General features: G+C 60.4%; 3 protein-coding genes across 10 annotated transcripts; 2 read left to right on the top strand and 1 right to left on the bottom strand.

Annotated features, from left to right (window-relative positions):
* Window positions 1-54: 54 nt before the first annotated feature.
* On the top strand, window positions 55-11,249 carry SKIC2 (SKI2 subunit of superkiller complex). 3 transcript variants are annotated; one of them, XM_066261157.1, is made up of 28 exons: window positions 55-133; window positions 210-313; window positions 867-976; window positions 1,075-1,192; window positions 1,282-1,396; window positions 1,502-1,576; window positions 2,726-2,779; window positions 2,873-3,060; window positions 3,221-3,349; window positions 3,547-3,692; window positions 4,058-4,204; window positions 4,332-4,416; window positions 4,605-4,711; window positions 5,035-5,181; window positions 5,261-5,357; window positions 5,523-5,735; window positions 5,838-5,948; window positions 7,489-7,719; window positions 8,059-8,196; window positions 8,349-8,486; window positions 8,612-8,716; window positions 9,021-9,168; window positions 9,264-9,390; window positions 9,493-9,703; window positions 9,836-9,946; window positions 10,352-10,570; window positions 10,773-10,913; window positions 11,008-11,249. In XM_066261157.1, exons 1-28 carry the CDS (start codon window positions 112-114, stop codon window positions 11,206-11,208), a joined length of 3,738 nt encoding a protein of 1,245 aa, XP_066117254.1. In that variant the 5' UTR covers window positions 55-111; the 3' UTR covers window positions 11,209-11,249. The 3 variants fall into 3 exon arrangements, with proteins under 3 accessions (XP_066117254.1, XP_066117164.1, XP_066117334.1); XM_066261067.1 differs by having other exon boundaries at window positions 9,264-9,703; XM_066261237.1 differs by lacking the exons at window positions 10,773-10,913; window positions 11,008-11,249 and having other exon boundaries at window positions 9,836-10,017; window positions 10,352-10,538.
* On the bottom strand, window positions 11,227-13,454 carry DXO (decapping exoribonuclease). 3 transcript variants are annotated; one of them, XM_066261672.1, is made up of 7 exons: window positions 13,321-13,454; window positions 12,773-13,173; window positions 12,371-12,609; window positions 12,063-12,282; window positions 11,809-11,944; window positions 11,598-11,692; window positions 11,227-11,510 (listed from the first exon to the last, which is right to left on the bottom strand). In XM_066261672.1, the coding sequence occupies exons 2-7, from the start codon at window positions 13,126-13,128 to the stop codon at window positions 11,360-11,362; spliced, it is 1,197 nt and encodes a 398-aa protein (XP_066117769.1). In that variant the 5' UTR covers window positions 13,129-13,173; window positions 13,321-13,454; the 3' UTR covers window positions 11,227-11,359. The 3 variants fall into 3 exon arrangements, with proteins under 3 accessions (XP_066117769.1, XP_066117947.1, XP_066117859.1); XM_066261850.1 differs by having other exon boundaries at window positions 12,063-12,177; XM_066261762.1 differs by having other exon boundaries at window positions 12,371-12,606.
* STK19 (serine/threonine kinase 19) lies at window positions 13,424-19,721 on the top strand. Of its 4 annotated transcripts, none has more exons than XM_066261450.1 (7): window positions 13,424-13,862; window positions 13,963-14,099; window positions 17,194-17,289; window positions 17,885-18,024; window positions 18,763-18,860; window positions 18,967-19,114; window positions 19,334-19,721. In XM_066261450.1, exons 1-7 carry the CDS (start codon window positions 13,424-13,426, stop codon window positions 19,377-19,379), a joined length of 1,104 nt encoding a protein of 367 aa, XP_066117547.1. In that variant the 3' UTR covers window positions 19,380-19,721. The 4 variants fall into 4 exon arrangements, 2 of the variants coding, with proteins under 2 accessions (XP_066117547.1, XP_066117461.1); XM_066261364.1 differs by having other exon boundaries at window positions 13,963-14,222; XR_010729393.1 differs by lacking the exon at window positions 19,334-19,721 and having other exon boundaries at window positions 13,963-14,222; window positions 18,767-18,860; window positions 18,967-18,998.
* The last annotated feature ends 540 nt before the right edge of the window (window positions 19,722-20,261 follow it).

The following is a 20,261-nucleotide window of genomic DNA, read 5'->3' as shown; positions in this document are numbered from 1 at the left end:
GGCCGGGCGGACGGCGAAAGTTAACCTCACTTCCGCCCGTCCCGGGGCGGGGCTCACACCTTGGCTCCTCGCTGCACTTCCGGGCTGCGGGCTGCTGCTTTTAGTTCCAAGATGATGGAGACCGAGCGACTCGGTGAGGGAGAGGGAGTGGAACGAAGGCCTAGATGGGAATCGACCTTTACCCCTGACCTCTGATCTTTCTCCCTTAGTGCTCCCTCCCCGGGACCCCCTGGATCTGCCCATTCGGGCTGTGGAGCTGGGATGCACAGGGCGCTGGGAACTGCTGAACGTGCCTGGGGCTCCCGAGAGCACCGTGAGTGACTTTTGACCCTGACCTTTGTCCCACGTTGAGCCTAAAACCTCTTCTTTACCGTAGAGGCTAGCATCGCCCGCTTTTCAGCCTGGACACCTGTCACCCGAGCCTGGCCTGGCGCAGGACAGACTCCAGCCTGGGGGACCCGCTGTGGGTCAGAGCCCCTGTGAGGACGCGTGGGGACCGCTAGGGATACCCTAGCTCGGAGAACTGCAGCCCCCTTCTGTCTCCAAGCACGTGCTGTCGGCTGAGATACTAGCCTTCCAGTCCCTGACTCTTTTCCTAAAGGTCACGATTCTTAAATTTCAGTGTGTCTCATAGTCGGTGTGTGGGGGGACAGTCCAGTTCCCAGGTCCAGTCCCAGATTCTGAAATCTGGAACGTGTATGATGAACCGGCGGCACCCGTGGAGATCGGGGAGCACGTCGTTTGTTCTGTCCTTTGGGAAGAAAGGATCACTTCACCTGGACTGCTCTCGTCTGTCTGGGACATCTCGCATTCCTGATCTAAACGCGAGTCCCGTCCCTTTTTGTCCCCTCTCGCCCTTGCTCCAGCTTCCCCACGGCCTCCCTCCCTGTGCCCCGGATCTGCAGCAAGAAGCAGCACAGTTGTTTCTGTCGTCTCCAGCCTGGCTGCCTCTGCACGGTCTGGAGCACGCTGCCCGGTGAGGGGTCTGCAGGGGCCTGGACCAGGGGGATGGGCCCCTGCAGGAAGCTGAGAGAAAGGAGAAAGCAGACTTGAAAATTCCTTCCTTCTCTCCAGAAAATGGCAGAGGAAGACGGATCCCTGGTCTCTCCTCACTGTGTTGGGGGCCCCGGTGCCCTCCGACCTCCAGGCCCAAAGACACCCGACCACAGGCCAGATACTGGGCTACAAGGAGGTAAGAGATCGGGCCGCGAGAAGCAGAGCTGGAAGAAGGAAGGTCGGAGGCAAGCTCACCCTCGCTGTGGCTCTGATCTCTTGCCTCAGGTCCTGCTGGAGAATACAGACCTGTCGGCCACGACCTCCTTGTCGCTTCGCCGGCCACCAGGGCCCAGCTCCCAGTCCCTGTGGGGGAATCCAACCCAGTACCCTTTCTGGCCAGGTGACTCTTAGGGGAAGGAGGTTGTAGGGGAGGGAGCCCCCAGTCTCCGGGGAAGGGTTCCCGTGTCCCTCCTCGGGAGTCCTTATGTGTCCAGCCTCTCCCTAGGCGGAATGGACGAGCCCACCATGACAGAGCTGAGCGCTCGGGACGAAGCTGAGAAGGACATAGACTTTGAGAAAGGTGAGCCTGACCTGTGGTGGCGCAGCGGAGAAAGTATTGTCCTCGAACGCTGAGGTCGCCGGTTCGAAACCCTCGGCTTGCCTGATCAAGGCATAGACAAGAAGCAACTACTACTAGTTGATGTTTCCTGTTCCTAGCTCCTCATCCCTTTCTTTCTCTCTCTCTCTCTCTCTCTCTCTCTCTCTCAAATCAATAAATAAAATCATGAAAAAAAGAAAAAGAGAGAAAAGTGAGGTGGTGTCAGGTCGGACCTTGGGGAGCAGGGCTCCAAGTCTGGGCCCTGAGGACAAGGGGCCTATCACTGGGCTGCTGCTAGCCCTTCCATGGCTTTCAGTGAATTAGGAAAAGGTGCCTGACCAGGCGGTGGCACAGTGGATAGAGCATCGGACTGGGATGCGGAGGACCCAGGTTCGAAACCCCGAGCTTGCCAGCTTGAGCACGGGCTCACCAGCTTGGACCCAAGGTCGCCGGCTTGAGCAAGGGGTCACTCGGTCTGCTGTAGCCCCATGGTCAAGGCACATATGAAAAAGCAATCAATGAACAGCTAAGGAGCCATAATGAAGAATTGATGCTTCTCATCTCTCTCCCTTCCTGTCTGTCTGTCCCTATCTGTCCCTCTCTCTCCACGTCCACGGGAATGGCCCACTGCTCCTGAGGCAGCGGCGGGGGGGGGCTCTGGGGGTGACACAACGGTCGACGCTTCCTGGGCAAGCGAGAGGTAGACGTGCTAAAGGCACAGCCAGAGAGCTCTCCGCTACCACCCCTCCCACAAGACGCTGCGGTCATCCCCTTAGAGCCACCACGCCAGCCCACCCTCCCGGGGCCAGGCCCCTCCCTTCCCGCCTTGCCCGCCCAGAGGCACCAACCCGCAACACGAGGTCCTCCAAGCTGCTTGCCCGGGCCAAGGGCGCACTGCAGGAGGCTGAAGCGGCATCTCTGTCTGTCTCTGTCACAAGAAAAGAAAAAAAGAATTAGAAAAAGGTTCTCCTTCCATTACAACCCTTACTGTTATTTGTTGGAAAACTGTTACAACAGCTGTCCCCAGCTACGACACATGCTGAAAACGGCAGTTTTTAGGTACGTATATGTGACATATAATGTGTGCAGCTGTGTCCAGTGGTCCTGACTCTCTCTGTCCCTGTCCTCCAGATCTTCTTAGTGTCCCACCTGGCTTCAAGAAAGGCATGAACTTTGCACGGAAGGGTGAGTTTGAGACGGGATTGTAGGAGGCGTGGTGCCCTTCTTCTAGGACAGAGGTGGGACGTGACCGGGACCCCCTTTTTCCTTGCTCCCCAGATCACCCTGCTCCAGCTCCCGGGTTGCTCAGCCTCAGTCGTCTGCTGGAGCCCCTGGACCTGGGTGGGGGCGACGAAGAGGAGCGGGAGGCGGTGGGGCCACCAGGAGGAGCCCGAGGGGACGCCGCTTCAGCCTCCTGCAGTGCGCCCTTGGCCCGGGCAAGCAGCTTGGAGGACCTCGTGTTGCGGGTTGGTGCCTCTGGGCGGGCAAGGCGGGAAGGGAGGGGCCTGGCCCCGGGAGGGTGGGCTGGCGTGGCTCTAAGGGGATGACCGCAGCGTCTTGTGGGAGGGGTGGTAGCGGAGAGCTCTCTGGCTGTGCCTTTAGCACGTCTACCTCTCGCTTGCCCAGGAAGCGTCGACCGTTGTATCACCCCCAGAGCCCCCCCCGCCGCTGCCTCAGGAGCAGTGGGCCATTCCCGTGGACGTCACCTCCCCCGTCGGTGATTTCTACCGCCTCATTCCCCAGCCGGCCTTCCAGGTAGTGTGGTCCAGTCCTCACGTGCTCCCCACCGACTCCCAGCCGTGGCCTTGTCCCCTGTCCCCGCCAGAGGTCAGGGGCCCGGCCCTCCGTCCCAGCCTCGCCTTCCTCTGGCCGCCGCCCTGCGTGCCCCGTGGGCCAGAGGGGAGAGGGCCCCTCGCCCTTCTCCAGCCTCCATCTGTCTCTCTCTCCCGCAGTGGGCCTTCGAGCCGGACGTGTTCCAGAAACAGGCCATCCTGCACCTGGAGCGGCACGACTCGGTCCTCGTGGCGGCCCACACGTCCGCGGGGAAGACGGTCGTGGCCGAGTACGCCATCGCCCTTGCTCAGAAGCACATGACGCGGTACGGCCTCCACCGCCCCCGGCCGTCCCGCTTCCCCCGCGTCCTGTCTGCGCCTCGCCCCGGCCCGTGTCCTCACTCTTGTCTTTTGGATGGGAGACGGGGGGAGACGCCGAAACGGGGGCCCATGTGGAAACGAGAAGGTGTGGGAGGAGAGACCTGCGTGCGTTTACTCCAGGAAGCGGTCGTGGGACGGGACTGTTGTGGGGCCGTGTCAGGAAGGGGAAGGACGGAAGTCTGGCTGAGGGGGGTGGCAGGGGTGCCTGAGCTCTGCGACGTGCCGCTGGGAGGGCTCGGGGTGGGCCAGGAGGTGTTGCCCCCGCTCGGCACGGAGACACTGGCTAACTTCACGCCCTGCCGCCTCCCAGCACCATCTACACTTCACCCATCAAGGCTCTGAGCAACCAGAAGTTCCGAGACTTCCGAAACACGTTTGGGGACGTGGGGCTGCTGACTGGGGACGTGCAGCTGCACCCGGAGGCCTCCTGCCTCATCATGACGACGGAGATCCTCCGGTGAGGGGCGGCACGCAGCGTGGGTGGAGTCTGGGTCAGGAGGGCGCGGCTGCTCGGGGGAGCACGCTGGCCGAGTTCAGGGAGACGGGAGCCGCCGGGGTGTCAGCCTCCCGCCTCTTCTCCCCAGGTCCATGCTGTACAGCGGCTCAGACGTCATCCGGGACCTGGAGTGGGTCATCTTTGACGAGGTCCACTATATCAACGATGCCGAGGTAAGGGGGCAGGAGGCGCCCGGGGCTGCGGACCCCAGCAGTCCCGTCCGGCAGGACTAGTTAGTGGCTTCTGCGTCCATGCAGCCTGAAGCCATACCGCCTTCTTTGCCCTCACGTGGAACCCTGGGTGCAGAAGGGCAGCCCCCCTGAGCTGCCTTTGCCTTGACTCCCCCCCCCTCTGTGCCCAGCGGGGGGTCGTGTGGGAGGAGGTGCTCATCATGCTTCCCGACCACGTCTCCATCATCCTCCTGAGCGCCACCGTCCCCAACGCCCTGGAGTTTGCCGACTGGATTGGGTGAGCTGTGGGCCCCGGGGTGCCGTGCTGAAGGGCGCTGCAGGCTTCCCTGGGTGAGATGGCCGGGGGGGGGGGGGGGGGGGGCGAAGACCGGGACAGACCAGAGGGTGTGGAGGTGGGGCTGGGGACACTGCCACCGGGGCCCAGACCCCATGGCCTTTGGAGAGCCGCAGTGACCAGGCCGGCCTCCCAGCCCAGCTTTCAGGAAAGGCAGGGCGGGGCCTGGAGGGGAACCGGGCCGGACGTGGGCGGCGAGGGCGTGGGCGGCGGGAACGTGGGCCTTCCACACTCCCACCACTGTCCTCCATCTCCTTCCCGCTCAGACGGCTGAAGCGGCGCCAGATCTACGTGATCAGCACGGTCACCCGCCCCGTGCCCCTGGAGCACTATCTCTTCACGGGGAACAGCCCCAAGACCCAGGGCGAGCTCTTCCTGCTGCTGGACTCCGGAGGCACCTTCCACACGAAGGGGTGCGCGGGAGCCGGGCGGGGGGAGAGGCAGGCTGGGCCCGGCGGGGGGGGGACTGAGGCCCACCTCCCGCACCCCCAGGTACTATGCGGCGCTGGAGGCCAAGAAGGAGCGGATGAGCAAGCACGCGCAGACCTTCGGGGCCAGGCAGCCCACGCACCAGGGGGGCCCTGCACAGGTGAGCGCCTGTTCCCCCATTTCCTCCCTCTGCCCTCAGGGCTTAGACTTCTGCAGTACCTTACGGGACACTTCTTTACCTGTCCCCACCTTGCCCCCCCCCCCCTCCCCGCCACCGGGTTCAGGGTCACCACCTCTGTGCCGTTGCCCCCCCCCCCCCCCCTAGGACCGCGGTGTGTACCTGTCCCTCCTGGCCTCCCTCCGCACCAAGGCGCAGCTGCCCGTGGTGGTGTTCACCTTCTCCCGGGGCCGCTGTGACGAGCAGGCCTCCGGCCTCACCTCCCTGGACCTGACCACGAGCTCCGAGAAGAGTGAGATTCACCTCTTCCTGCAGCGCTGCCTTGCCCGCCTCCGCGGCTCGGACCGCCAGCTGCCCCAGGTGGGGAGGGGGCGGCCAGAAGACTGGCGGGACCAGGAGGGGGTGCTGCGCGAGCCCGCCCCGCCCACAGGCCACACCCCTCCCCCTCCCCCTCCCCCGCAGGTCCTGCACATGTCCGAGCTGCTGCACCGCGGCCTGGGCGTGCACCACAGCGGCATCCTTCCCATCCTCAAGGAGATCGTGGAGATGCTGTTCAGCCGCGGGCTGGTCAAGGTGCGCGCGCCGTCTCCCCGTCACAGGACCTCCCCGTGTTCCTTAACTCCCCGAAAGTAAGTTAGGTTCCCAGACTCAAGATGGGGATGCGTTCAGACGAGAAACCCAAAAGCCACCAAGAAAATTAGTTGACATCAGAAAGAAACACAAACTGAAAATACTCAGGAAATAAGACTTCACTGTAATGAGACCGGTTAAACCTAGGGAATGCTAATGCCCAGCGTTGCCAGGGAGACAGGAGACTGCGGGCAGACCCCCGAGAGCTAGCGGTTTGGTTCCAGACCTCCGCTGTCAAGCGAAGGTTGCGAGGAAGCGAGTCACGTGGGTTTTTTGGTTCCTCAGTGTACTTAAAACTCAGGTGTGCACTGCACTATACAGTACTGTATTAAGTGTGCAATAGCATTACAGTTAAAAACAATAGATACACTTTTATTAGGGAATATTGTGAAAACCCATCTCCTGAGCCTCTGTGAACTGCCATCTTTTTGCTGGCTGAGGTCCGGGCTTCCATGCTGGTGAAAGTGCAGTGTCTCGGGAAAGCGGTCCGGCGCGGGCTGCCCGCACAGGGGTGGGGCAGTCTGGAGTGGACCCTGGCATATACTGAGGCAAGAATAAGTGTAACACTGTCTCTGGTCCTCAGTTTCATTCCTGAGTGTAAGCCACCAGGAAGTTCTCGCCCTGGTCCGGGAGGGCACATGTCTGCACTCCCCTTGCTGGTTCTAGTCTTGTGGCAGGCAGGGTGCTGGGTGGTGGTCCCACGCTGCCCTCTGTTCAGAGGGGCAGGTAGGTGACTGTAGGCCTTGCACGCAGAATGTCCTGTCCCAGGGCAGGGGTTAAGTACAACTACAGACGCTGAAAACACCATGTGGTGAAAAGTAAGGAAACAGGAGACAATATAGAACTGCCTGTAACTGAACTGCAAATTATACGCACACAAAACAACATGTAAGAATGTATTCACACAAAGAGATACTCATTAAATACTGACCAGGCGGTGGCGCAGTGGATAGAGCATCGGACTGGGATGCGGAGGACCCAGGTTCGAGACCCCAAGGTCGCCAGTTTGAGTGCGGGCTCATCTGGCTTGAGCAAAGCTCACCAGCTTGGAGCCAAGTCTGCTGGCTTGAGCAAGGGGTTACTCGGTCTGCTGAAGGCCCGTCTGTGGTCAAGGCACATATGAGAAAGCAATCAATGAACAACTAAGGTGTCTCCGTGAAAAAGTGATAATTGATGCTTCTCATCCCTCTCTGTTCCTGTCTGTCCTTATCTATCCCTCTCTCTGACTCTCTGTCCCTGTATTAAAAACAACAAAAAACCCCATGGGATGACTGATGGGGGTGGGGGGTGGGAGAGGGGTTTGGGGGTGCAAGGAAATAAACAGGAGCTAAATACATAGAGTGAGGGAGGGTTTGCCCGCAGAGATGAATGGGTTCCTGCAAGTTAAGGGCCCGGACGGTGCCTAGTGCCCGTGCAGCTGCGCTACGGTGAGGGGTGCTTGGCATTGTAGCCCCTGTGGCTGACGCTCTGTTCCGTGTTCCAGGTCTTGTTCGCTACAGAGACCTTTGCCATGGGCGTCAACATGCCAGCCCGAACGGTGGTGTTTGACTCCATGCGCAAGCATGATGGCTCTACCTTCCGGGACCTTCTCCCCGGGGAGTACATACAGATGGCGGGCCGGGCCGGCCGGAGGGGCCTGGACCCCACGGGCACCGTCATCCTGCTCTGCAAGGCCCGTGTGCCCGAGATGGTGGACCTGCACCGCATGATGACGGTGAGCCGCGGCCCGAAGCAGCCGGAGGGTCCCGGCTCTGGGCACCCGCTCGATTCTCCCTTCCAACCCCTTTGCCCTCTCCTTTTTTATTTTTCTTTTCTTTTGCTGGGGAAAGCCTAGACAGGAATGAGAAAACCCCAGGGTGAGCCTGGGTCTCATCTCGAGTCACGCTCACTGGGGACAGAGCTAGCAGGACCTTTGCGGATGTTACTCAGATTGCTCCCTTATTCAGCAGGAGGCGAGCAGGCAGCCTGTCTCGGTCCCTCAGCTGCGGAGCTGGGAGCAGCTCTGCTGGTGGGTAGGGCCGGCAGCAGGCCCACCGGTGTCCCCCTCCCCCAGGGCAAGCCGTCTCAGCTGCAGTCTCAGTTCCGCCTCACGTACTCCATGATCCTGAACCTGCTGCGGGTGGACGCCCTCAGGGTGGAGGACATGATGCGGAGGAGCTTCTCGGAGTTCCCGTCCCGCAAGGACAGCAAGGTGAGGGCAGTGGCGGGCCGTACGCCGGGCCGGGCGTGGGACAGGGAGCCAGTCCAGGAAGAAGGGGGCGCGCAGGGGCCAACGGGACGCAGGTGGGGACGCGGCTGACCGAGCCTGCGGCCTTGTTCCACACCTGCCCCGCCTCTGCCCAGGCCCACGAACAAGCTCTGGCTGAACTGACCAAGAAGCTGAGCACCCTGGAGGAGCCGGACCTGACCGGCCAGCTGGCCGACCTGCCCGAGTACTACAGCTGGGCAGAGGAGCTGACAGAGACCCGGAGCCGGATTCAGGTGAGCCAGTGTGTGCGCGCAGTGGCGGAGGCGGGAGAGACAGCAACACTCTGGGTGCTCCTGGCCCCCAGCCCCGGCGTCCCTGACCCTTCCTCCGTCCCCTCTGTGCCCACCCCACTCGCCAGCACCAAGTCATCGAGTCTGTGAACGGGCTGAAGTCGCTGTCAGCCGGGAGGGTGGTGGTCGTGAGGAGTCAGGAGCATCACAACACACTGGGTGTGATCCTGCAGGTGACCCGGGGCCTGGGCCCCAGGGTGGGAGGAGGAGCCCCCGTCTTCCCGTGGGGGCAGGTGACCCGGGGCCTGGGCCCAGGGTGGGAGGAGGAGTCCCCGTCTTCCCTTGGTGGGGGCAGGTGGCCCTCCGCTGTGCTCACCTGTCCGTCTTGCCTTCCCATCACTTCATGCCCACCTCCCTAGCCCCCTGGTATTGCTGGACTTGGTTGCCAGTCTACAGTGGTGGGCTCTGATGGCTGCTCCATGGGCTCTACCTGTTGTCCACTCCTCACTCCCCTGTCCTGGCCTCCCACCTCCTCAGGTGTCCTCAAACTCCACCAGCCGAGTGTTCACAACCCTGGTTTTGTGTGAGAAACCCACGTCTGAGCATGCGCAGGAGAGGGGGTCCACCTCCCCAGCTGTACCCTACCCCGACGACCTTGTGGGCTTCAAGCTGTTCCTGCCCGAAGGTGAGGGTGGGACAGCCGGCCAGGCCCCTACCAGCGGCCCTGGCGGGACAGCAGGGTTCGGGGCGAGGTCTGACCCTGCTCTTCCCTCTGCACAGGACCCTGTGACCACACTGTGGCCAAGCTCCAGCCTGCAGACATGGCCGCCATCACCACCAAAGTGCTCCGGGTGAGCGGGGAGAAGGTCCTGGAGGACTTCCGCAAGAGGCAGCAACCGAAGTTCAAGTCAGAGACGCAGGGGAGTGGGGGGCGGCGGCCGGGGAGCCCCCGAGGTGGACGGGAGCTGCCCTGGAAGGGAAATCTCAGGACCACCTGCGCCTTCCTCAGGAAGGACCCTCCCGCTGCCGCCGTGACCACTGCCGTCCAGGAACTGCTGCGCCTGGCCCAGGCCCACCCCGCAGGACCCCCCGCCCTCGACCCCGTCAACGATCTCCAGCTAAAGGACGTGTCTGTGGTGGAGGGGGGGCTCCGGGCCCGGAAGCTGGAGGAGCTGATCGGGGGGGCTCAGTGCGTGCACAGCCCCCGGTTTCCTGCCCAGGTAGGGCCTCGCTTCCCAGCCTCCTCTCTGGTCCCCAGTAGGCTGCCCACCACCGTCTCGGGGGTCAGCCTCAGTCCCCACAGAGGGCGAAGGGGCTGACCGCTCCTGCCGGTGGGTCTCTCCTCTGCGCAGTACCTGAGGCTGCGGGAGCGGCTGCAGGTACAGAAGGAGATGGAGCGGCTGCGCTTCCTGCTCTCGGACCAGTCCCTGCTGCTGCTCCCCGAGTACCAGCAGCGCGTGCAGGTGAGGGCGGGGGCGAGTGCCGGCACCCACTGTCCCTGCCGCTGCTCCCCGAGTACCAGCAGCGCGTGCAGGTGAGGGTGGGGGCGGGCAGGGGGCCCGGGGTGGGGGTGGGTGCCAGCACCCACTGTCCCTGCCCCTGCTCCCCGAATACCACCAGCGCGTGCAGGTGAGGGCGGGGGTGGGCAGGGGGCCCGGGGTGGGGGCGGTGCCAGCACCCACTGTCCCTGCCGCTGCTCCCCGGGTACCACCAGCGCCTGCAGGTGAGGGCGAGGGCGGGGGTGGGTGCCGGCACCCACTGTCCCTGCCGCTGCTCCCCGGGTACCACCAGCGCGTGCAGGTGAGGGTGGGAGCGAGCAGGGGGTTCGGGGGGCCGCGGGTACCCAGCACCCACTGCCCCTCCTCCAGGTGCTCCGGACCCTGGGGTACGTGGACGACGCGGGCACCGTGAAGCTGGCGGGGCGGGTGGCTTGTGCCATGAGCAGCCACGAGCTGCTCCTCACGGAGCTCATGTTTGACAACGCTCTGAGTGCCCTCCGGCCGGAGGAGATCGCTGCGCTGCTCTCGGGCCTGGTCTGCCAGAGCCCCGGGGACATGGCGGAGCAGCTCCCCGTCACCCTCAAACAGGTATGGGACCTCCTCTCCTTTCTCCCTCCCTCCGCTGGCCGCATTATTCCTGGTCCCCACACCCAGCTTTCCCAAGTGACCGCTCCAGCCCCGTAAGTGCTCCTAAGAGCCAGAGCGGCTCTTCCTGGACCCGAGCCTCCCGTATCCTGGAGCAGGAGGGCAGGTCTTCACCCCTGTCCCACCCCTCCGTCCCCACCTGCAGGGAGTGGAACGTGTCCAGGCTGTGGCCAAGCGGATCGGGGAAGTCCAGGTGGCCTGTGGCCTGAACCAGACCGTGGAGGAGTTCGTGGGGGAGCTGAATTTTGGGCTGGTCGGGGTCGTGTATGAGTGGGCCCGGGGCATGGTGAGTAGCCGCGGTTTGGGGCTCTGTGGACGTCTGCTTGGAGAGAAGCTGCCCAGGCCTGTCACACTCACTACCCACCTGGCCTCCTCCACAGCCCTTCTCTGAACTGGCCGGGCTCTCGGGGACCCCTGAGGGCCTGGTGGTCCGCTGCATCCAGCGCCTGGCTGAGATGTGCCGCTCGCTGCGGGGGGCAGCCCGCCTGGTAGGCGAGCCTGTGCTTGGCGCCAAGATGGAGACAGCAGCCACCCTGCTGCGGAGGGACATCGTCTTTGCCGCCAGCCTCTATACTCAGTGAACGACCCCCATGCAGAAGTAGTAATAAAACTGCAAACCATCTGCGTGTACTTGAGGTACTGGGCAGGGTGACAACTTAAAGACACAGCAAGGAGACCCACCTAGAAATATACCTTTAACTGCACAGAGATAGGACCAGCTTTCCTGAAGTGTTAGGCTTTGGGGGAGGGTGTCTTGGGGGGAGACGGGAGGTCCTGAATCACAGCGTCCACATACCACGCGGGCAGGAAGGTGTGGGGTGCGTCTTGATGCACAGACACTGTGACCGGGCCACCAGGCTCCCAGGAGAAGAGGTGGACGAGCCTGAGGGGAAGATGGAATCCCTTGTCGAGGGCTGGAGATTGGGATTCTGGGACCCAGAGGCGAGAAAGGCAGAGCTTAACCCCTCACCTGGGGTCATCCTGAACAACTGTATTCTGCGCAAAGCTAAGGAAGGCGGCGCAGAAGTTCATGCACACGGAGGGGTTCCAGCCATCGCGGTCATTCTGGAGAGGACCAAGGAGGCAGAGGCGAGTGAGAGCGAGAGTGGGAGAAGGGAAGCACACTGGGGCCCTTAACCCCAGACCTGGGGCCTCAGTGTGGGGGCAGGGAGGTGCCTTACCCTGACGTGTTCAAACATCTGCATGGTGGGGAAGGTCTTGACCGAGCAGACAAAACCCTCTGGGTTACGGAAGCCAGCGACAACGTTGGGGACCCCCAGGAGGAACGACTGAGCCCACCATTTCAGGAGCTTGTGTCTGTAAGGAGAGGCGAGGCATCAGGGTGGCTCCCAGCCCCCAGCCCCTTCCTCTTCCCCCAAGTCCCTTTCCCAGCTGTCAGTTCTGAGCTCCTGCCCGGCCCACGCTCCCCCTGAACCTGTAGAAGCTCCTCCACTGGCCCGGGCTGTGCATCTCCTTGGAGGTCTTGAGCTCCACATAGCAGGTGGGGGGCTGTGGGGATGCAGCCCGGGGGTCTGTGCAGTCCACCTCCCCTGAGAAGAGCAGAGGGTGGGTTCCCAGGCGGCTGCGTAGCACAGAGCAGAAGGCCACGTTGGTGTTAACCTCCCCAGAGGGGTCCGGGCAGCCTCCAGGTTTGTCTGTACAAGGAGAGAAGCAGCAGCGGGGGTGGGGGCTCTCAGTCTCTGGGGCAGGGGGAGAGGACTGCAGGATGGGGTCAGCTCTCACCTGCACACATGTACTGCTCGAACTTGTACCCCATGTACATAAGCTCCCGGAGGAGGGGCGGCCGGGCCAGCCTCTGAGCGCGAGCAGCTGGCGTCTCCACCTCGCTCAGGTACAGGGTCCCCTGGAACCGGGAGGCCGCGAGCTGCCAGCCCTCCTGCCGCTCATACGGTGTGGTCAGCAGTTTTGTCAGGTGCCCCCGCCACGTCACTATGGCCCCTGCCAGCCATCCTGGACTCCTGCTAGAGAGAAGTTAGAGACTGAAGGCCTGACACAAGCATGAGCTCAGATGGCTCCCCAGAGAACAGCCCAAGTTCCTCCTAAGGACTGAATGCGCTCCGGCTCTGCTTTCCTCATTTGAGCGGGCAGGTGCAGGTCTCTGTGTGTGCACTCTGCTCTGCTCACCCTTCCAGCTGGCCTCGGTGCTCCAGGAGCCAGCGCAGCAGGTGGTCCAGGCCCTCTCGGACCTCCTCGTCCCTGGGCTGGTATCGATCAGGGTATCCGTCTCTGAGGTCAAAGCTGAAGCCCTGACCGTTGGTGGGGGGTGGGCTGTAATAGCGCAACGCTTGGGCATCTCCATGGTACTGGCGCTGGGCGTCCAAGGAGAAACAGCCCAGCTGGGAAGGGCGCCGGTAGAAAGGAAAGGGTCCGGAGTAGAGGGCAGGGTCTGTGGGCAATGAGGGTGTGGGGCGGAGAAGTTTGTTCCCAAGTTCAGCTACTTCTATCTCCCCGGCGCCTCTCTTGGTCCCTCTGGGCTCCATGAAATCTTGAGAGGTGGAGGAGAGTACCTCTTTCACAAAGGAGGCCTGGAGAAGGGAGACTCGGGGTCTGGCCTTGAAACACCAAAGCCCCAGCCCCTCAGAACCATGGCCAGGGGCACCCAAAGCCTTTCCCCTTGAGCCCCACCCGCACCCCGCGATCTTTCCACGGGTGTGAGTTAAGGATTTGGTTACCTTTGAGCCCGCCGACCTCGACCCCCACCTACGCAGAGCTATGACGTCTCAGCAGGTGCACCCTTAAGTCGAAAAGAGATGTAAATATGGTTTTCGGCTGTGGATGACGCAATCATTCAGCGACAGTGGCGGGCAAACCCCTGGTTTCGGGAGGCTGGTCCCTGGGCAGCCCCGCCGCCAGAGCGTCCAGGGCATGAGAGCCCCCGGCGGCCACCGAGCAGCACCGGCTGCGGGGCTGGACCGGCCGGGAGGAGAAGGAACCGCATCCGCGCCGACCCCTCGCAGCCAGGCTGGGGCGAGGACGGGAGCACTTCCGTCACCGCGGCGTCTAGTGAACGCTCGCCGACGTGCTCGTGACGTCATTGGTCCGCGCCGGAACTCTATTCCCGCGGCCTCTCCCGCGCGGCCCCGGCCCCTTACCCGGTACCACCGGATCCCGGACATGAGCCGGAAGAGGCCGTGCCTGGTCCCGGAGACCCTGGGACTGAAGAGGCGGCGGGAGCCGGGCCGTGCCGAGGCAAGGCCTTTGAGGAGCGAGGCAGGTAACCATGGCAACGCCGGAGGTGGGAGGACGGCGTCCCCATCCGCGCCCCGCCCGTGCGTCCTGGGTCCGCGGCCCGCTGACCCGGCCTCTCCGCGCAGGGGCGGCGCGCGCGGCCGTGGCGGAGCTGCTGCAGCTGTTCCCGCGCGGCTTGTTCGAGGACGCCCTGCCGCCCATCGCGCTCAGAAGCCAGGTGTACAGCCTCGTGCCGGACCGCACGGCGGCCGACCGGCAGCTGGTGAGCTCTCGTTCCGCCGGCCGTCCTGGGCCGGGCACCGCCGTGCCGAGGAGGGTGCTGCAGAGCCCGCGGGCCGCAGGGAGCGGGCCAGGCGGTGCATCTTTTCGGGCGGGCAGATGTCAGGTGACAGCGGGCCCTGGCACCAGTGTTGTTCCCGCTTTACGCCGCGGGTCGGGAGTTCAGCGCGTGGGAAGCGAAGAGAGGGGACGATGTGTCGGGCGGCTGGGAGGTCGGGAGACGAGGAGGCAGGGAAATAGGTTCGCAGATCCTGTGGCCGAGAACGACCAAAGGGCCCAAGCCAGGGCCGTGTCCCCGGGAGGGAGAGGCTGGTGAGAGCGAGGGCGAGGGACCCGAGAGAACTCGCAGACATGACGGATGCCGGAGGGCGAGGTTGGGGGGGCGTGACTAGAGCAGGAGGAGCGCACTGATTGGTTGGACAGAAGTGACGTGTTGATTTTCGTGCAAGTTGAGTAGGAGGTGCTTGTGGAGCGTCCGAAGGCAAAGTGGAGCGGACTGTTGCAGAGGAGGGTGGGGAGGGTTTTCTGGGCCAGTGATGCAGAATCGGAAGTTATCAAGGTGTGAGCCGTGGGTCAGTGTGTGGATGTGGGTGAGATTGGGTAGGAAGAGTGAGTCGAGGGGTGATTTTCAACCTTGTTACACACTTCAGGAGATAATGAAAGCAATAGCTCCCTTTATCGAAAATGCATATATGCCACACCTCTACAGGGTGCATGTACAGTGTTGGGGTTTCACAGGTCTTCTGAGGCCCAAGGTTAAGGAGCTTAGGTTTACAGTGAAAGGTAATACAGCCAAATCCACAGCGCTGGGAGATACCAGTTTAAGGTCGTGTTTCTCAGACTATGTCCTGAGTTCTACCTGTATCAGAATTATTTGTGCTGCTGCTTCAAAAATACCCACTGAGGTCATGAATGAAGATCTCCTGCCTAACAAGTGGTGGTGCAGTGGATAGAGTATTGACCTGGGACACTGAAGACCCAGGTTCAAAACCCTGAGGTTGCCGGCTTGAGCTTGGGATCACAGACAAAACCCCATGGTTGCTGGCTTGAGGCTAAAGTCGCTGGCTTGAGGCCAAAGGTCACCAGCTTGAAACCCAGGGTCGCTGGCTTTAGCCCAAAGTCACTGGCTTGAGCAAGGGGCCACTGCCTTGGCTGGAGCCCCTGGTCGATGCACATATGAGTAGGCAGTCAGTGAACAACTAAGATGCCACAATGAAGAATTGATGCTTCTTTCCTGACTAGGCAGTGGTGCAGTGGATAGAGTGTTAGACTGGGACGCAGAGGACCCAGGTTTGAGACCCTGAGGTCACAAACTTGAGCATGGGCTCATCTAGTTTGAGCAAGGCTCACCAGCTTGAGCCCAAGGTCACTGGCTCAAGCAAGGGGTCACCAAGTATGCTGTAGCCCCTGGGTCGAGGCACCTATGAGAAAGCAATCAATGAACAACTAAGGAGCCGCAAGGAAGAATTGATACTTTTCATCTCTCTCCCTTCCTATCTGTCCCTATCTATTCTTCTCTCTGACTCTCTCTTGCTTAAATAAAAGTCTTCTGATTTCTTTCTTGACTTTTTTTTCTTTGATACATGAGGTTGATTAGTAATGTATGTCTTAATTTGTAAACATTTTCTTACTACCTTGTTATTGATTTCTGGCATAAGTGATATTGTGGCCAGAGAACATATACCATAACATATTTCAGTCATTTGAAACTTATTTAGGCTTGCTTTGTGCTCTGTGGTCAGTTTTGCCAAATATTGTATGTATACTTAAAAAGAATTTGCATTACTCAGTTATGTCTTAGTAATTAGGGTTACTGTTGAAGTCTTCTATTTCTTCACTTGCTTGTTTTGTCTGTTCTCTGAGTTACTGAGAGTTGGATTAATGTTTGTGATTATGGATATGTTAGTGCCCCTTCAAATATTTCTCCTACTTTATCTCTTTTCATTTAGCCTGGGACTCCAATTAAACATTTATTGGACCTTTTCTTTGTATTATTTAAATCTCTTAGCCTCTGCATTTCCAATTTTTTTGATTGTCTTTATTCTGGTTAGTTTTTTTTCTTAAATATGTCTTACAGATTAGTAATTTTTAAAAAAAGACTTTATTCAATTTCAGACAGGACAGAGGGGAAGAGAGAGGGTGAGGGAGAGCGGGGGGAGGATCAGGAAGCAGCAACTCCCCTATGTACCCTGGGTTTCAAACCTGGGACCTCAGCATTCCAGGTGAATGCTTTATCCACTGCGCCACCACAGGTCAGGCCAGATTAGCTTTTTATTTAGCTGTGCCTTAGTCCATTTAATGCATCCATTGAGTCCTTAATTGTACTTGCCAGTTCTAGGATTTCTACTTGGATGTTTTCCAAATATATTATGCCAATTTAATTTCTTCTGAAAATTCTATCTTGGGTTTTATTTACTTCAGCATTATAACAATAGGGTGTTGTTTTTAACAGTCTGTTTTTGATAATTCCTCACTAACCTGACTTTTGGGGTCTGTTTCTTTTGAATTTTGTTTCCTTATGTGCCCAGTTATTTTTTACTATGCCGGACAGATTTGCCTAAATCATCAGATTCCCTCCATTTCCCAGTTACTTCCATGAATTCTTGTGTTCACTTACTATCTCGTGAGCTCTTTGATGCTTAACAATTTGAAAGATAATATTTTACCTGGCACTTGAGTACATTTTCAGCAGGCGGGTTGCTTCTTGCTGTATTCTGGTGAAGAGTCGTCCTAGTTGATTTTTATTTGTTTTTTTTACATTTTATCCCATATTCTTCCCCACTTTCCTCTATCCCAAATCTAGACTGTTAATTCCCTGGCAGCAGGGCCGGTGTCTTGATCACTGTTTTATCCTCGTGTCTGGTGTATGATCGGTCTTAGCAAATGTGAACTAACAGTTTGACACAACAGATGAGGTGTGTGTGTGGGGGGGGTGGAAGGATCAATTATATAGAAGAGACTTTTGACAATTCACCCAGTTCTCTCCCCATGGTTTTTTCAGGGTGGGCTGAGTGCCCAGCACATAGCAGAGCATCTTACCTGACCCCTTCTTTTCACTCCCATCTTTCCGGAGACAGAAGGAACTTCAGGAACAGGGGGAGATTAGAGTCATCCAGCTGGGCTTCGACCTGGATGCCCACGGGATTATTCTCACCGAGGACTACAGGACCAAAGTGCGTGTGGCTGTGTGTGTCATGGAGGGTGGGGTGGGCAGGCAGGAAAACTGGGGAAAGGAAATGAAAAGAGGCAGAGCCCTGGCCGAATAGCTCAGTTGGTTAGAACTTCGTCCTGAAGCACAGAGGTTGCCGGTTCAATCCCTGTTCAGGGCACAGACAGGAACAGATTGATGTTCCTGTCTCTCTCTTTCTCCCCCTTCCTCTCTCTCTAAAAATCAATGAAATAAACATTAAAAAAAAGAGAGAGAGAAAAGAGGCAGGCTCTGGCCAGGTAGCTCCGTTGATTAGAGCATCGTCCCAATACGCTGAGCTTGTGGGTTCGATACCTAGTTAGGGCACTATCAGTACATAAAAAATTTAAACAAATTGGGATCTACTTCAAAAAGAAAACAGAAAGAAAGGAAGAGACAGTTATCCCATCCCACATCCCACCCAGGGCATGGGCTCCAGGAAGCAGCAGTGTGAGGGAGAGGGGCGGGAGAGACTTGAGTGGAAGGGGACCTGCCTGCCTCCCCCGTGCAGAGAAGTGTCCTGGGGGAGGTCACTGCAGGGTGACGGAGGGGACAGACCAGCCTCTCCTCTGCGGTTCCAGGTCCTCAGTGCCTGCGATGGCCGATCATACGCCAGCACCGTGCAGAAGTTTCTGGCTTCGGTGCTTCCAGCCTGTGGGGACCTTAGCTTCCAGCAGGACCAAATGACACAGACTTTTGGCTTCAAGGACGCAGAGATCACGTGAGGCTCGGGGGACCAATCAGATCAAGCCTCTGGCACCTCCCTGTGCCCCCCCTCCAGCCGTGTCCTTGTCCTTTGCCTTTCCCTGAACCTGCCCCAAAGCTGACTTCATCCTTTTTCTTTCTTTCTTTTTTTCCAGTAAAATGTTCTAAATTTGTATTGTTTCCCCAAGAGAGGAGGCCTGTCTTACCTGGGACCTAGACTAAAATTCAGGCCGTCTGGGCGGCCAAGCAGAGGCGCCTAGAGGCCGGGTAGGGACCGTAAATGCCGTTGAAAAGAGCAGCACCCAGGCACGGACAGGATAAATGTATCGGCGCAGGGGCTGCACCTGGCTCAGGCCCCCGCCTTTAACCCCTGCCGTGTGTGAAGGCTTCTCTGCACCTGTCAGGGGGACGGGAGGGCCGTGGCAAGGTGTGTGTGGGCAGCGGCATGGTCCCAGAGGAAGGACCCGCATTTCTCCCCTGGGAGCGGCCGAGTGCCGTCAGGGCTGTGGTCAGGCAGGGCTCTGAGAGCAGTCCTAGGGCGCAGGGAGCAGGGAAGTGTCGGAGGAGGGCGGGGGGGGGTCAGCACACAGGACCAGAGACAGAATGGCTAGGCAGGGGTTGGGGGGGGGGTCCGTCATCTGGCCCCTTTGCCTGGCTGCTCATGTTTCTGGAGACAGTGTCCAGCCGTTAGCCGGGAAGAGAGGAGAGGTTCTCCGGGCCAAGGCCTCACCTCCTGGCCTCGCACCCTGCTTAGGCAGCTGGTGAACGCTGGAGTCCTCACTGTCCGGGATGCCGGGAGCTGGTGGCTAGCTGTGCCCGGAGCTGGGAGATTCGTTAAGTGTTTTGTCAAAGGTATCCCGTCTGCCACGCAAGGCCCCCGCTCCCCCCCTCCGCCCCGGAGCGCCTTTCAGTGGCTCCTCACCTCGCCCTGCTCCCGCGCCCCACCTCTCTCCTCCAGGGCGCCAGGCGGTCCTCGGCATGGTTCGGAAGGCCAAGTACCGGGAGCTCCTTCTCTCAGAGCTCCTGGGCCGGCGGGCGCCCGCCTCAGTGCGGCTGGGCCTTGCCTACCACGTGCACGACCTCATCGGGGCCCAGCTGGTGGACTGGTGAGGCTTGTCCCCAGCCTCTGGAGTGGGCAGAGCGGTGGCCCGGAGCAAAGTTGGGTTTCCTCCCACTCTTGCTTCCTCCGCTAGGGCAGCCCTGCTCCTCTGTCCCCTGGAACCCGGGAACATCCCTGGCCGAGTCCCGAGTCCCGTCCCCCCCCCCCCCCCCAGACCTCGGGCCTCTGTCTGGACCCAGCCTGCCTGTCTGTCTGTCTCTCACAGCGTCTCCACCACGTCCGGGACCGTCTTGCGCCTGCCAGAGACGTGAGGATCCTGCTCACCGGGCAGACTCCCCAGAGCGGGGCGAGGGCGCCCCGACAACCACCCGGCAGCGCTGGGGCCAGGACGAGTGCTGGGTGTGTGGGCGCGCCTTGTCGGGAGGGCTGCCGCTGCTTCCCGGCCGGTGGTGGACTTCGGGCAGCGTTCCTCTGCCCTTTCCCGGAAGCGGAGCCAGAAGCTGTGCCAGAGCGCCCGCCTCTGTCCTTCCTGCAGCCAGGGCGTGGTGCTGTCCCGGGAGAGGGAGAGGAGGGGGTCCCGGGAGACTGGAGGGGACAGGGTCTCCTTACACGTGGGCTTAAAACTGCCAAATAAAGTGCTTCTGCTGGTGCTACTTCCTGGGCGTCTTGTTGACTGTGACGATGGCTTCCCCGTTGGGAGGTAAAGCGACACTTCGGCCTGAGCTTCGCCTGGTTGTTCAGAGAGGAAGAGAAATGCCAGGGCAGGCTGCCCTGGGGGTGGTGAGGGCGAGCCCGGTCTGAGCCAGGGAAGTGCGTCTGGTCCGGGCCGGGCCTGCGAAGAGCAGAGGCCCACCGGGGTTCGGGGTTCGTGGGACTGAGAGGACGAGACCAGGGTCGTCGCAGCGCGTCCTGCTGGGGCCTTGTTGAAGGAGTCGGAGTCGTGCTTCTCCAACCATGTGCTCCACCCACGTGTGCTGGGCATGTGCACACACAGTACACACCCAGATATGCCCGGTGGGGGGGGGCCCAGGCCCCCCGGATGAGGGGTTAACGGGGGGTCAGAATAAATGGGCCACAACATCCTCAGGTTTCCTCAGAGACCCGGGTGTCCAGGGAGCCCCCCCACCCCCAATACTGGGCCTGGGGCCAGTTGCAGTTCTTGGCTGTCACGTGGTTTCCCGGCTTAGTTGGGC

This window comes from Saccopteryx bilineata, chromosome 1, assembly GCF_036850765.1.
Source record: "Saccopteryx bilineata isolate mSacBil1 chromosome 1, mSacBil1_pri_phased_curated, whole genome shotgun sequence".
Taxonomy (NCBI): domain Eukaryota; kingdom Metazoa; phylum Chordata; class Mammalia; order Chiroptera; family Emballonuridae; genus Saccopteryx; species Saccopteryx bilineata.
Note: the sequence above shows the minus strand (reverse complement) of the source record. Positions and strands in the feature narration are given on the sequence as shown.